The 16,246-nt window shown below is 32.0% G+C and overlaps 1 protein-coding gene and 1 long non-coding RNA gene across 4 annotated transcripts in view; one reads left to right on the top strand and one right to left on the bottom strand.

The window, feature by feature from the left end:
* The first annotated feature begins 1,018 nt into the window (after positions 1 to 1,018).
* The window catches only part of LOC123701923 (serine/arginine repetitive matrix protein 2), a 72,957-nt gene continuing 57,729 nt past the window's right edge, over positions 1,019 to 16,246 (top strand). For 2 of the 3 annotated variants that reach the window (XM_045649571.1, XM_045649545.1), the window contains exons 1-2: positions 1,019 to 1,333; positions 6,182 to 6,214. In XM_045649571.1, the coding sequence (XP_045505527.1) occupies positions 1,222 to 1,333; positions 6,182 to 6,214 (145 nt within the window). In that variant the 5' untranslated portion in view covers positions 1,019 to 1,221. The remainder of the gene's footprint in view (positions 1,334 to 6,181; positions 6,215 to 16,246) is intronic. The other variant, XM_045649554.1, reaches the window with a different exon arrangement.
* LOC123701982 lies at positions 3,311 to 16,244 on the bottom strand. Its single transcript, XR_006752801.1, has 3 exons — positions 16,233 to 16,244; positions 15,859 to 15,893; positions 3,311 to 3,930 (listed from the first exon to the last, which is right to left on the bottom strand). It is a non-coding gene; the product is annotated as an uncharacterized LOC123701982 (long non-coding RNA).

The following is a 16,246-nucleotide window of genomic DNA, read 5'->3' as shown; positions in this document are numbered from 1 at the left end:
GAATGTTTTTTTTTTTTTGAGTACAAGTACAACCAATTGATTTTCTTATTACATTGAGCATTTCTAGCTTTCGTTTAATTTATTTTTGTTATTATTTTCCTTATCTTCTTGAATGAATATGTTGTATATAGGCATTCTCACTTTCAAGCGAAAGGACACAACTTCTGTGTTACCGTAATTTAATGCATCTTGCCTGAAAGACAATTGAACAGATAAAATTTAAGTAACAAACAAAATACCAAGCAAAACTTACCTAATGAGCTGTATTTTTTAACAAATAAATAATAAGCAATATCAATTTCAATATTCAATTACTATTTTCCTAAATTTCATTATATCTGAACCGAGGTAAATGTCCTCTAGCTGCGGCCTTGAAAACGAGCATGAATTAAAATGTGCCGCGGGTCAACTCTGCCAGTGAAACTGTTCGTAACGAGACACTTACAACTTTGGTTCACGATTACAATTACTGGTTTTAACCTCGTAATTCTATAGCATAAAGCCTTGTGGGTTGAGCGTCCCTTCAAATGCGTTTTGTACCACACGGTAGGTAGGTATTATAATAAAATAATAAAGCAAATTCCACAAGATAGAGCGTAAAGTCTCATAAGCGGAGCTATAGGTACAACTCTACAGCTCTACCTTTTAGAAAATATTTATTTTTTGCAGCCCAATATACAATGCCAAGATATGTATCCGGGTTTTCTAAATACTGTGGTCTGTGATGTTATGATACATCTAAATCAATGTACGTACCTAGGTACCTAGACCTACCTAGGTGTATAAATGTAGGTTCACGAGTTTATTAAATCGAATCGTTTGTTGATACTTTTTTGTTATATTTATGTTTGGATGCAAATTATGTTTTCTAAATCTACTCCAAACCAGACCAAAAGCCAGTCTGCAATAAAATTACGAACAGGTTAAAAAGTTTTTTCATATTTTGTCGAATGCGGAGAGATCGCTGCGCGGGCGCCAGTCGCCGGCCGCCGCCATTGCCCATTCGCCAAGTCGGCAGTCGCCACTCGCCAGTCAGCTATCGCAAGCCGCCGCAGGTAGATGTGTGTGCGTCGCGAAAGTGCACCTGACCAGATCGAATCCAATCACCGTTATCGTCCTAAATGACGAGCTAATGGACGGACGAGGTAGTCCATGCATGCCCGTGTTCTCTGTGTGAACTAGCTTGTGGTCTGTGGAGTGCAGTGTTGTGTTCATGCCGACATGGAAGAGGTTCGGATATCGGATTGGCCCGAACCTCCTGGCTCTCATGCATGGCTGCCCGCTTACGGCTTCCAGCATGAATTATTGGAAAAAGACGACTATTTTACCAACGGTGAGTGGCGCTTAGTCAAGCAAAGAAGGCCGTTCAATACCCTAACTGCGACAGGCTGTGGAATGCAATTTGTCTTTGTGAGCGTTCAATGCACTTAAAAAAATCCCTAAAGCATGAAAAACTCTTCGTGCCGAATGTACTTCGCATGGTTTTGCAACGTTTTTGTTACTCACCCAGCCCGATTAAATACTGATATGCATTGTTTTAACTAATTACTCGCTAGGTACCTGCTATGTTTATTGTTCTGAATTCGTGTGGAAATAATAGATTCACATGTTTATACGATTTTATACGTACCTTAATAAATGTAGTCGTAACGAAACGATTTATTATATTCCTTTGTAGGTATTGTTTCAAATGTAGTTAAATAGAAATAGGTATGTAGGTACATACCTAGGTAGGTAGTAAATAGAGCGATTGCAATATTACCTACTACCTATGTGAGAAAACTCACAGGAATAATTTAAAGTTTAAACTATGTACCTACCTATATACTTAATGTTACGGTTTAAATATTGTTAAGTGTTATCGTACAAGAATAATTATTACTATCACTTATTATTTACGTCTACATATGGGTATTGGGTACTTAATGAGTACATACGACCTTCTTCACCGTTCACGGTTAACTCCGGTGTCAACCCTCACCGATAAGAAGGAACATTCTTTCAAAATACACATAGGTAGGTATCTACTTAATAATAATAATTAACTAGGTATATGTACCGTACTAAATATAAATTAGTGCGCTAAACAGCTGATCATTCTTGTTTCCTTCAATTGATATCGTAGTACCTACGATTGTACAGTCACGATATCGTCGCAGAGCAAATCACCGGAATCTGGAAAAAACTGAACTATTTTAAAACTGAAGGTTAAAGATAACTGGGATATTGCAAAACAATTCAATAGAGCACCTTTATCTGCCCACACGGCTATTGTTTCATCACTGTACTCGTGCAATTCACCTAAATAATAGGGTTACCACCTAACAATTAGATATGAACATTGAACACACGTTAAAATATTTTTATTGCCAACCTATAAAATATTTTAGTGGACAGTTTACACTTTAATTGAACACAAATTAAGTTACCGTCAAGTAAAGAAAGTGGAACAGTATTGGTCTACAACCATCATTTGCATATAAAAACCAGCAATAATTAAGTATTGATAAACTTGCTATAATAATATCAGATAGCTTATTTACCAGAAGTATCAATTATAACTTATCATCATGATAATTTATCAGATATATTTGAATTATCATATTGTCGACAGCCCTACAAAAACATTAAGAAATAAGAAGTAACAGTAAACAGTGCCATCTCAAGTGTAGGCGTACGGAAATAGTCACTCATTTTAATAAAGTACCACTATAGTGAAAACTGCCTCAGAGAAAGTGTGTATGTAATTATATCATATTCCAAAAGATTCAAATTCATGGCAAATAAAATGCCTTTCACGTTAAATAAGTACTTGCCGAATTGTTCTTTTATTGCTATCATATATCTTTGAATATGATATCTTTTGTTACGATTTTTGCTCGTTTGTTTTACCATTTTTTTATCAAATTGCACGACGCAGGTCTTACTTTAATGGATAATAACTATGGAAAAAGCAAAAGAACAATATTTGTGTTTTTAAGTTCATATAATAGATAATTATAGCATGCCCTATATGTATATAATTATTTTTGCATTAGTGCTAAAATACAGACGATAAAGTTATCTAAGTGCAATATTTTGAATGTATGTACTTATCTTCGGATTACGTCATTGTTTTCACATAAATTGCCACGATAAATACAAAGAGCTTGTGTTCTCTTCATAGTTAATTATTATTTATTATTAACTTTGGTACATTTTGATTTTTGATAATTATTAAACAAATAAAAAAATTTACTCACATTAATTATTTTATTTATTTATGATGATCTCTTCACCATAAACGCCAGATTTTTTTAATTTAATTTTATTCACAGATTTTATTATTGATTAGGTATCCAAAAATAGAACCATGTGTCAATCATTGTGTCAATTATCAAAGAGGTTCCAAAGATATAGAGTCTAGAGAAATTTCATAGACAATAATTTTATGCCTTATGGTTCTGTAATAAAAATATTGCGGACTTAATAGTGGGGATTCGAGATAAAGTTCACCTTGATCTAGGTGGTCGCCAAATGTTATCTCTGTAATGTAAATATTTGCACAAACAAACGTCATCGAGATAAACATTTTATAAACAACTTCAAAATCTCAGAATTAATTATAGATAGGTACTTAATAAGTATTAAGATACAACGAAAGTTTCAAAAATTTTAATATCCTCTGTTTCGGAAATATGTATTTTTTGTATTTTTTTTTCTATAATGTTAAATATTTTACTAATGGAATAGAGATAACTGTAGCGATAGTAAAGAAAATTAATCTTAATGAAACTAGCATACTTACGTCCAGACGGCGCGGGTATCCATCTTTATAAATTCCGCTTAGTGGTTGTAGGGAAGCATGCTGTCAGACCAGTCCTGTGTAAGGTCATTCGTTATCTGTGGGCGACCATACCTGCCCTGCGCCTCCTTCGCCCGGCGCTTTTACTGAAAAAAAAAATTAAGAGCTCTGTGTAACTTTTCAAAATTGGAATTGACAAATTGGCGCCTTTTTTTCGCTCGTCTGTGAACTGTGAAGATAAAAGCCTACTTAGTTATATGAATGCGTTGTTATATTAATGATCGAAGAATGTTCATAATTTAAAGGGCATTGAATAAAGTGTTCTTTTAAAGCTATAATTTTAATAGCAAATTTTGCGTACATATATTGATAAAATTATTATTTTGATATGCCATATGCAGTGAGCAACCTTTACATTACAAATACCTATGTAGTTCGCAATAACCTTCGTGCTTGTACTGTAGCTCTAGCCTTTGTGACTGTAATATGAATAATAAATAATAATATAATATTCTTCTCACATAGGTAGGTAATACACATACTTATATTTAAGCAATTAATTTTAATTATTTCGTCACAATTATAAAGAAACTTCTGATAAAGACTTCGAAGAAGTTTATCGACAAATTAAAATCAAATATACGAATGGGTAAATTGTAATTTTTGCAATGCAGTATAAAAAAATCTCCATAATATTAAGCTATTATTTAGTAGCTATTATCTCAATGGTATTAAGTAACATTTAACATAAGTATTGTGTTATGTACCAAGTTTTTAAAATCACTGTGTATGTAAATATAAAGGTAATTTTATAAAGCTTTCTAAAGATGCAGATGCGTCGGTTTCCATTTAGAAAGAGCTAAAATTCGTTTCAGTGTATCAAACGTGACATTAAAATCCGTACCTGTATCCATTTTAAAGTATTATTGAGCACAGAATACGGTGTAAAATGATAGCAATTAAAATCTAGTTCGCCTCGAAATTCATTTTGTTCAACATGCAAGATATTTTCGTGACTTGAATATAGGGCAGTGGTAATGAACATGAATTTTTATGATTTATCCGGTATACGATATATGTATATAATTAAATTGGATGTTTTTTGTTATTTTTGCAATATATTCGGTTTATTACTGCATTAGATGTAGGTAACAGTTGTTTGGAAACGACTGTGCTGAATATAAAATAAGACGATATAAAACAGTTTTCGTTGTTTTAGTTGCCACAAACGCGACCGACATAGTATTATCATCATTATTCATTCATCACTACATAGTATGAAACAAAGTCGCTTTCTCTGTCCCTATGTCCCTTTTGTATGCTTAAATCTTTAAAACTACGCAACGGATTTTTATGCGGTTTTTTTTAATAGATAGAGTGATTCAAGAAGAAGGTTTTAGTATATAATTTATTAGGTTTTAGACAAAGCGGGCGAAGTCGCGGGCGGTTAGCTAGTATGTATATAAAGGCTATCTAGTATTTGTAAACATCAAATTTATACCTATAGGTGGTAGAAACCTAGTCTATCCCTAATTTATTAAAGTCTTTGAAATAAATAGTTTTATTCGAGTTATCCTTCTCTTGAATTGCTTAAGTAGGTAATCATAATTGCACTCTTTGTTTGTAAACAATGAAACCAACAAATACAACCTTACAATACGCACGAAATAATTTGAATTGATTGCAATCAATTGCATCAAATCTTACAAAAAGTCAATAACATCTATGAAAGTTATGAAATAAACATCTAATTTTACCTATGTTTACTTAACCGTAAAAGATACGAGTATCATTGACACCGGTGTTATTGCGTGTGATTGAAAAAAAATAAAAAAACGTATTGTTTTGCGTGTGCAACAAACGAGTACATGACCGGTGATGTGCTCACGAACGTAAAATTCAAAGATTGGAAATATCAAATAGCTGAACATCGCAACGCGAACGCATCTTCTGTGTTGTTCTGCCTACTCAAAAGTTTGGTTAGCCAAAACTTGTATTATTTTTATTACTTTCTTATAAGGTAAAACACCTATAATATTTATAAGCAGTTATTTTAATGGTCCATTAAAATTGTATGTAAATGTTAAGCCTGCTTTGTCATCGTTACATTCACGTTATCAGTTGTAATTTTATTTTGTTCCAATAAAAAAAAAGTATATTAAATGGCTTTAAAATGCTCCGTTATAGGTACTTTTCATCTAATTGGTTAGGATGAGTTACTAATTAATAATTATTATAATTAGCCGGCCAAAGGTCATGCTTATAGTCTCTCAAGTTATCAGGAGAAATATCTAAAATTCAGATAAATTATTAAATATTTAAAACAAAATCAAACAAAAAATTGCTTTATTCACACACTGATATGGAAACATTTGACCCGACTTAATTTAATTCCAGGAAAAATTCAAGATGTCCTCAAACCTATGAATGGTAAGTGTCACATTAATCTACTTACGTATTATGAAGTTCAACTGCTAAAGTCAATTAGGAAATCTGCCATTTACAGTACTTACCGTAACATACGTAACTGGTTACGCCTTTTTATAATTATATACAGCAGTTAGTCACCAAGAGATCACTGTATCATTACGAAATATAGTGAGTCATAAGTTCATGTAATCTTGAGAAGAGTAATCTTTTAGACGAGTTATAGATAAAGCATGCTACTATCTAGTATAGTATTATATTATCTGTGCTACTACCAAGATTTGATTACCTGGAAGATGGTAGGTAGAGCTGAAGTAAGTTGTTATACTGATTTACCGTTTATCCGACAAACTATGAGCATATATTTTTTAGTCAATGACGCCAATAAACACGATGTATCATATTTATAGGTATCGATAAATTAAAATCAACATTATTTTATGAAACTGAAATTAAATAGCAGAAAATAAACTTGATTCATGATTTGTAATGTACAGAACTTTGGTACAGAAAAATAAGTATTATAACAGATTTTGATAAAATTTTAGCATAATTCTGACACTGATTTTTACCGCGAAATTACCGCTCTGTGTTTAGAAGTTAGAACTAATCGTCTTTTGTTCAATTGTGCATAATTAGTGTGACAATGGCATTCAGTATTTTAATCATATTTAGATCTTTGTCTCACTTTTTAATGAAAAATAATATGTGAATGGTTTCAGCCTTTATCTCTATTTTATATTATTCTCCATTTTAAGTATAGTTTCAATAATTCTTGACCGATGGTTACAAATATTGTTTATGTGACATATTTATTTATGCAAAAAAAATGTAAACGAAAACGAGTACGTGCTTACTTACCTATTACAGAAATCCAGCAAGATGAATATTGTTTTTGAATATTTTTTCACATAAGTATTGGTTTTTTCTTTGTTTTTCACTAGGTATTACTTCTACTCACTACATAGTATAAAAAAGGCGCTTTCTCTGTCCCTATGTCCCTTTATATGCTTAAATCTTTAAAACTACGCAACGGATTTTGATGTGGTTTTTTTTAATAGATAGTGATTTAAGAGGAAGGTTTTAGTATGTAATTTATTAGGTTTTAGAAAAAGCGGGCGAAGCCGCGAGCGGTAAGCTAGTTTATCTATAATCCTCAGATCGATCCTCCAAGTTTAGTGTAAAAAAAAGACGTGCAAGTATTCGCCGCGGCAACCCTTTGATAATATCTGTGAAAAAACCGGAACAAGGCAACATGACTGTCGCAACTGAGCAACATTGAGCAACTCTTTATTTTAGCCGGTGTATTGCGTGTTACGATACATACAAGTACATTGTTTACGATAAAAATGCGGAACAAATTCGCTTATAAGATATATACATAGGTACATACTTCTAAAATCAGATATAACCTTGGTTTAATCGATTGTCGAAAATGGGGAAATGAGTTTCGCACCTATTTGAGTAATCACAAAGTTTTTTGAAATATTACGAAGTGGATTATTTTAATAGCAACATGCATGTATGTCAGGTATAGATGTAATATAATATTGCTTAGTTAATTAAGCTATTGCATAGCTTCTATTGCGGGCCTTGAGCGCGGGGACCGAATCGAGAAATTCCGTAACGAAAAAACCTCACGTCTTTTTTATTTTTATTTTGTATATCTATCTTTGTTTAGATTTCCTTCTTCATTTCGAAGAAAAGTATTTATGTAATTTGTATTTATTCATTAGCATTTAGTCCATTTTCCTACGTTAAAACTGTCTGCCGGAACTAAAATAAAAACACTAGTTATACACAGTTCCTTGTTCATATAAAAATTCCAAAGTAAAATCCAAGCAAGCATAACAAACTTTATATATTACTGGAAATTGATACTCACAAAGAAAATCACGGATGTGCGGTTAGTGGTGTACCAGTGGGAAGAGAGAAAAAAATTAGTAACTTTATCTGGATGTGAAAATTTTGTTCGTAAAGAAATACGTCACAATGTCGCAAGTAATTTGCATTGCGACAAAGCTGCGCCTTATCGCCCGCATCGCGTACTAAATGTTCTATTTTATCTATGCTCGTATCTTAACATTCTTAAAAAAACATTTTCGAAATCCACATTCCGAAGTTCTTGTCTTTAACATTGTATTTCTATGTTGCCATGTACGAATATAATATGAAAAAAAAAAGGTTTCGTTTTGAAAATGAGTAATTTCTAAAAATATGTATCGAATAATTGACCTCTTCCTTTTTTGGTGGTGGTCGATGTTACTCTGTATATTTCACAAAGCATAAAATTTTGTACGCCAATAAATGACTACTTATAAAAATACGTGGGAGAGCCGGTTTATGTTAAACCATTATATTTATACCTTCCGGCCAGCTATTGTATTTGAAAGTAGTATAAGACTAGAAAAATTGTTTTTTTATTAATTAGTAAATATAATAAATTGAGCTAACAACGGAACTGCTTGTCTATCAGTCTTGCTGTCTGTCTGTTAAAAGTTACAATATACCTATCAGGGCAATTAATTGAATATCGTATAAAAGATAAATATTTATATTTTATGACTGAGGAATAAAGGATATTCTGGCATGTAAAGATAACGTAAAATTTGTGCTGATTAATGGGCAATATGCTTCATGACGTCAGTAATTAGTGATTAGCAGTCCTTTGTTAAGAATTTACGCCACAGTATACAATAATATTGTAATACTGTGATATACACCGTCTTCAACCATAGGTGTTATTATCAAGACGTAATTGTGAATGCTAACTAGCAATAGACTATTAATTATTATCTATGGTCAATGAAGGAAACCATCGTCATGCTGTGTCCGGTGCATTGAGAAAGTACGTTGCATAGACGTTTATGTGCAATTTTATAAGCTTTCACTGTATGAAATATTGTGAAAACACAATTTGTTACATGCAATTTGTCGCTGTGGTCAGATCGATAGAGCAATTTGTGTGAAATGTCAATGACTTCTGATTTCTTTCGATTATGTTTGCCTAGTACCTTTTATTCCTAGGAAACAATTAGTATTTGTGGTTGTTTGGAAACCTAATTTGTAAAGCTGAACACGGAAGATGTATTCATTTTATATCTACAGCTTTCGAGGTCCGTATTACTAAATAACATCTATAATATTCTATAGGTACTAATCAAGTACTAATAATAATAAAAAAAATGAATGAATGATATAATAAGATACGTATACGAAAATTCAGTTTTGAAAGAACTCAAGCTATTACTACAAAATGGATTTTGATGAAACTTGGCAGTGGTGTAGCTTATGTATCAGAGAATCATACGTTATATAAATATAAATAAAGGCTAGATTGTGGTTTTGTGATTTGTCCGCTGGTGAAACCGAGTAAAGCTGTTACAGTATGTTTGTAATAGCACTACCCCGGTTTCACCTGCGCCTCTATATCACTACAACTTTTTCGATCATCTAGATTTATTTGATTTACACACGTAGCTTCACATTAATTTATAACGTTATACGAACAAAGCATCATAATTTCACCCTTCTCTGTCCATATACGATCAGATAGGAAATTCTCTCACGTCGCTTCGTCATTGTATGCAGATGCATGAAGACATATGGCCGCTCTATTGTGCAAGTCAACCAGAAAATTGGCTTTTAATATATCCTGGGTCATTTAATTTTATGTACAAAATTATAATTGAGTATAGAAAGAGGTAGGTTTACACTGCATTTCAGTTTAAACATATTTGTCTACAGTAACAACTAAAGATTTGAGGAATAACTCATCTTCAATTGCAAATCTTTGCTGAAAATCAAAAATATGCTTTTGAATTTGCGCTATTTAAATCAAATCTATGTGCGCATCCTAAATCATGTTTTGCAAATTACTTTTAAATTGTTGATCAAGTACATCAAATTCATTATAGCTATAGTGCTGTAAATGGGAAACGGATTCAAAGAACGATGAGTTGTAAAAACCATCATTAGACCACCCAACGTGTTTCAGAGTCGTCTTACATTTACTGGCCCTATTTTGTTTATTCATAAATGTTTACTGTTTCTTTTCTTAACTTTACTGGCCCTATTTTTATTATTTCATTCTTTCTTTTTGCAGAATTGTATGCGCAATTACAATTTTAACATCTGTTTTTGGATTAACGGATAGCTAGCGTAACGAAACAGAGGCAGTACCGTTATATAATTTTAAATTTGTGATTTTGGCTGTGACCGACATAATATAAAAGTATTTTTTTCAATTAGTTACTTTCAAACTAGTTGTACATTTTTTGGCGAGAGGCATGTGTTACGCGATTAGAATTGCAAGTGTCTTTCGTTATTCTTTCTTGACAGTTGTGAATATCACGTTACAGCTTATAGCACTTTAAAGTACGTAAAATGAATGTGCTTTTTTATGGTGAACACTAATTTCATTGGAGATTTTTACATGACACACATTTAATAAGCACCTTCAGTCTTCGCGTAGGTAGTTGTTATATACTTTATCTGTAATTTATAAAAGAAAAGCTATCTAGGATCAGAATTGTAAAAAGGCTTATGTTTACATTGCTTTTTGTGAGCAAACATCCGATGGAGATACATATTATTTAAAGAACATTTAATGTACGATCTTAAGCTTTAATAAAAATTGTTAATAATTCTCTGATCCACTTTAAAATCAACAGTTCTATTGCAAATATCACATTAGGTCGGGTTTACGCAAAGAATAAGAACGTATGTGTTCCTGTTGCAAGATGCGAACTGCTGAACCAGTTTATAATGTCAAAGCTTACGAGTTTATAGACTGTGAGTGGCCTGGTCACACGCAACATGCCCTGAATGTGTACAGGAAATCCTATATCTTATTAAAATTAAATTACACTTTTATTAGATGCACCAGCAATTTTACCAATCTTATATTAAAATTATAATACGATATATATATTAGAAATGCATTAGTAATTTTATTTTATTTTCGTCTATGGAGATACATAAAATACACAGTGCATACTTATTTGCTGTGAGATATTTTAATAAATTCTTTAACAATGTTTGAGTTAAGGTTTGAGTATTATATTTTATGGTGAGGATTCCAAATTCAAAATGACTCCTTATTTCGGTTTGTTTTTTTTTTGGGTCAAATTTGAATTTAGAACATTGTACCTAGTTTGAATATGATCGCGATAATTTCTTCGTTTAGGCTAAGCGCGCACCACGACTTTATGCAGCGTGATTATTTTATCGCAGAAATACAACATATGAGTTACTATGACAATGCGCGCACATGCGATTAAATAATCGCAGCGATTTTAAAATTGTGATTTGTCACATTTTGCTGCGACTGCTCGCGACGCGATTGTCGCGAAAATGAAATGCAGAATATGAAATTGTATGGTACCGCGCGCACTGTGATAATAAAATCGCACACTCGGGCCCGGCCGGCACTTCACTTGTGTTTCGTCTGTCCAACAGTAAACATCGTAGTGGTATAGGTAGGTACTGTTTCGTAAACATAAATTCAGTAATCTGTCAAAGGTTTGAATTTATTTATTTATTTAACACTTTATTGTACAAGAAACAAAATATACATAAAGGTTACAATAATAAAAAAAATAAAAAAGCACAAAGGGCGGCCTTTTGGCGGAATTTTCATTCTATAATAGCTAAAGAATTTTTTGGGATACATCCGAAGTTTATTGTATTTCTGACTAGCTTTCCACTCGCGGCATCGCCCGCGCAGTCAAAGAAAAAACCGCATAGTTCCCGATTTCCGGGATAAAACCGATCCTATATCCTTTCTCGGGTATCAAAATATCTCTATACCAAATTTACAGACAGACAGAGTTACTTTCGCATTTATAATATTAGTATGGATAAAAGAAACTTTTGACAATTCTATCTGCTGTAAAAGAATGAGTCCAATATAGACGAATTTATTTTTTTTTTCTTCTTATCCTCCGAAGTAGTAAATAAAGACAAGCAACTTGTATGAAATCCATGATGAAAGTGAGTAAGGATCACTATTAAATTATCGCTGTGCGCGTACCGTACTCTCTGCGATTTTCTACAGCGCGGTTTTGAAATCGTGTCGCAAAAATTAAAATCGTGGTGCGCGCTTAGCCTAATTCACTTTAAAAAAACTTTGATAAGAATAATGTCCGATGCATTATTTTGTATTTGTACTTATATTATAATGAAATAACGTTCACAAATATTTATAGGAAGCAGATTCACATGGTCTATAGAGATGTAATCAAGGTATTGAGCACTTACCCGATTGTTACAATGTACTCGTAACATCTTGATTTACATAATATTATGCTCTCATTATTCAATAGACGGAAAGGCTAACGTCAATATGTTATGATACGGAAGTTTATATAATACTGATTGTTTATGGATAACTAAGAGCAATTAACCTATAGAGTACTTGTATCGAGCGTATACAATTTACATATATTTGTTTCTCTCTATCTAAAGAAAACGTCGTATGAAAGAATGAGACAGCTATAGACAACAAGCTACGTTTCAACATAGTCATGGCACCATTTTTACTATAGGTACGTATTTAGATAGATAGAAGGTGATAGTGATGGGATGTGCTTCAATCGATAAAATCGTGAATGTATTTTGCATTTACGGTTTCGTGAAATAATAAATAATAAAAAAACAAAACTTATAATTAATTTCAGTTGAATACATTAATTGTTTAATCCTACGTATATAATAAATGCGAAATTATGTGAGAAGGGATGTTACTCTTTCACTGCGGAACCGATTACAATGAAATTTTGTACATACACACATAGGTTAGGTTTTATCCCGGAAATCCCACGTGAACGGGAACTGTGCAGGATTTTCTTTAAAAACGCGGGCGGAAAGTTAGTACATTATAAAAGAAATTTTAAAACTTGAAATGTAATTTAAAATAAAGAAGGAAATGATGATAAAGTTAAAGGAGTGAGGAGAAAGGCACAGTCAGCATGAAGGAATCATGCAGCATTTTAACAAGGAAAACATTTTCCTAACATCCTACTAATAAATCGAAAGTTTGTGAGGATGGATGTTTGTTACTCCTTCACGCGAATACTACTAAACCGATTACAATGAAATTTGGAAAAATTACTTTTGATCCCGTAAATCCAACAGGAATGGGAACTATGCGGGTTTTTCTTTGAAAACGCATGTATATTAAGTATGTATTTCAATAGTAGTTTCTCATCTATGAGAACTGTCATTTAATCAACCGTTTAATTTTCACATAGTTACACATTTAAAGTAGGTAACTTATGTGTAAAAAATTTCAAAATAAAAATTCACTCTCTTTAATCAAATGTATTTATTATCTACAGGAACAAAAAAAAAACGTAAGCGTAAGATTGCACAATTCTTCTAGAGTATCCATCTTGATAACACGTAGGCTCGAAATGCAGTGAACACAATATTGCAAATTGTGGCGGCGTCCAATCAACTCATGTCTCACGTTTTATACCCATTTTTATTTAGCTCTGGAAATCTAAAACAAAATGAATTTATTAATAATCTGAAAGAGAAATTAATAAACAACAAACGAAAACTAAAACACATAGGGCAAATAAAACAACCACGTGGTATGTTTTATTTTCCTGCGGTAAAAAATTTACATCTATTATTTGCAACAACAACTACATATAAATCTGATTTATGAAACAAAATAAATAAATCAACGTTAATATGAAATAGATTTTTTGTCATAAATCGATAATATACGCTAGATGTGTTACAACACTACGGTGGTAAACAAAATGCCAAACGTGATATTATTGTGACGTTTTTTAAAAATTATTTCATTATTTTATATTCCACAACTCCATAAAGTGGGTAAATGTTACAGTTACAACATAAAATTACAAAAAAGTGCTTGATAAAACCTTCAAATAGGTTTAAAACATAAATATTTATCAATTTGCTGAAAATCACTTACCGATGGAAAGATATTTTTACATTGTTTTTATCCAAAACTCCCATTCGACTAGTGATAGCTGGTTGCTAAACATACAATAGTTATTTTAGCACACTGACAAATAAAAAGAAACACTGTACACTTTATATTTTCTAAATATTTCGTTAAAAACACTTGACGCACTGAGCCCACCAGCTGGTTGGAAAACAAACTGACTGCCGGCGCGCTACGTTTGAAGACAGTGCAGATACTCTATCGCTATCTCAATCTGGCTTATGCTGTTATTGACTAAGAGTAAGTAGATTAGAAAATATGTATTTTTTCTCTATAGGTTAATTGCTCTTAGATGGATAATGTTAATGCCAGTTATGCCATGAGTTTGGAGTTCCATAACGAAAGTGAGAGTGATATATGTAGAAGGTCCTTTATTAAAGAGGTCAGTTGTTCCTTTTTTCCTGATTTGTTAGCAGCTACGATAAAACTTAGATATTAATAGTGAATAGTAGGTACAAAAAAATTGGTAAACATCGCTGTCGCTCTATATAATTTCGCTTCAAGTAGGTACTAAACAATTAAAAAACATCTAACAAACTTTATAAAAAAATCTGGAGCGAAAATCTTGAGACGTAGAAAAAATGTACCTAAGTACCTACCCACATACATATTATAACAATGACCACAATTATTTCTATTCAAACTTACAATCCGCCCCCGTACCATGATATCTTAAAGCAGTATTATTTCAAGTGTGGAAAAACGACAGCGCTATCGGTCGTCTAGCGCCATCTCTTTCCCACACTTCCCCACTGGACTTTTCTATAGCGGACATTTTTGCTACCTAAATATTTGGTTTATAATTTCACCAATTTGCATTCTCAGAAGTCCAATGAATTAAATCAGTATCCAGTAAATGTTAATTACTTGAGTTATTAAATTGCGAAATAACTAAATTGCGTGTAAATAGTGTTGACGGAAAATTGACGTACTTCCTGCATTCAGTCATACCTGGCATTTTTCTTATGATGAACTCATATATTTATTAAAAATAAGATATATATAGTATGAAATGTTTTTACGGCGACGTCAAAAAAAGATATGACGAGCAATTTATGAGAAATGTTTTATAATACGTACCCATTTTATTTTATGTCACTTCTTTTCTTTCAGCCGCTTTCTTGGTAAACATCTATGATCTATTATTTGTTTAATATATTCTAGGTACTTATAGAATACGAAGGTTTTAATTGAATTATAACTTTTACTTCAGCTGAAGTAAATTCAAAAATTATTTGTTCACAATTAGAGCTCCTATAGAAACCTTACAAGTTACAACATCCTTACTTGGTTCCAATTTTAATGGGTTAAACCGTATAAAATAAGGGTCGTTCTATTTCTTTGAAACAAGATTAAGGGATTAATCGCTTATAAGTCACGAAACGTTAGTAGTTTTATAGGTAATATGGGTTATAACCGATTTGTATGGCTAGGTTATATTTTTAATGTGATGTGCGTGTTTAGATTGTTAGTTTCATATAAAATTTATTATAAGCTACGTTTTTATACTAAATAAAAAAAATATTACAATAAAGTAATAATTACTTACACTGGTAATTGTTTGAAACGATTTTAATAGTAATCCTGGAACGTTACTTGAGTGTGGTTGTAAGTGTACCTTATTCATGAATATTCGTTTTGTAGTGGCGAAATAAATACATACATTCGGTTTTGCAAGCTGCAGTATCACCTGGTTGTCTGTAAAAAAATATTAACCGTATGAAATGAATGATTTTATGTCCCTTTTTCAAGTAGTTGTTTACGGGACTGGACAAAAGATGTGCATCTTTAAATAGTGAAATGTGAAGATAGTTTTCTTTAATTATCAAATTTTTATTAAATAGGTTTTTAATGCAGTTCTGCTCTCAGCATAAAAATTTAATTAATCAGTTCGGCAGTCAATTGAAACTACAAAATACTCTGTCAATTACAATTTAAATCAATTGCGCATGACCATAACTTGACCACCACATATTTAATTGACTCTTAATTCCTGACTAAAACAAAAATTAAGTCTAATCCACATTTTATGCTCACCGAAACTGCGACCT

Source organism: Colias croceus, chromosome 2 (assembly GCF_905220415.1).
Source record: "Colias croceus chromosome 2, ilColCroc2.1".
Lineage (NCBI taxonomy): Eukaryota > Metazoa > Arthropoda > Insecta > Lepidoptera > Pieridae > Colias > Colias croceus.
The sequence above is the reverse complement of the archived record's forward strand: the minus strand, read 5'-3'. Positions and strand labels throughout refer to the sequence as shown.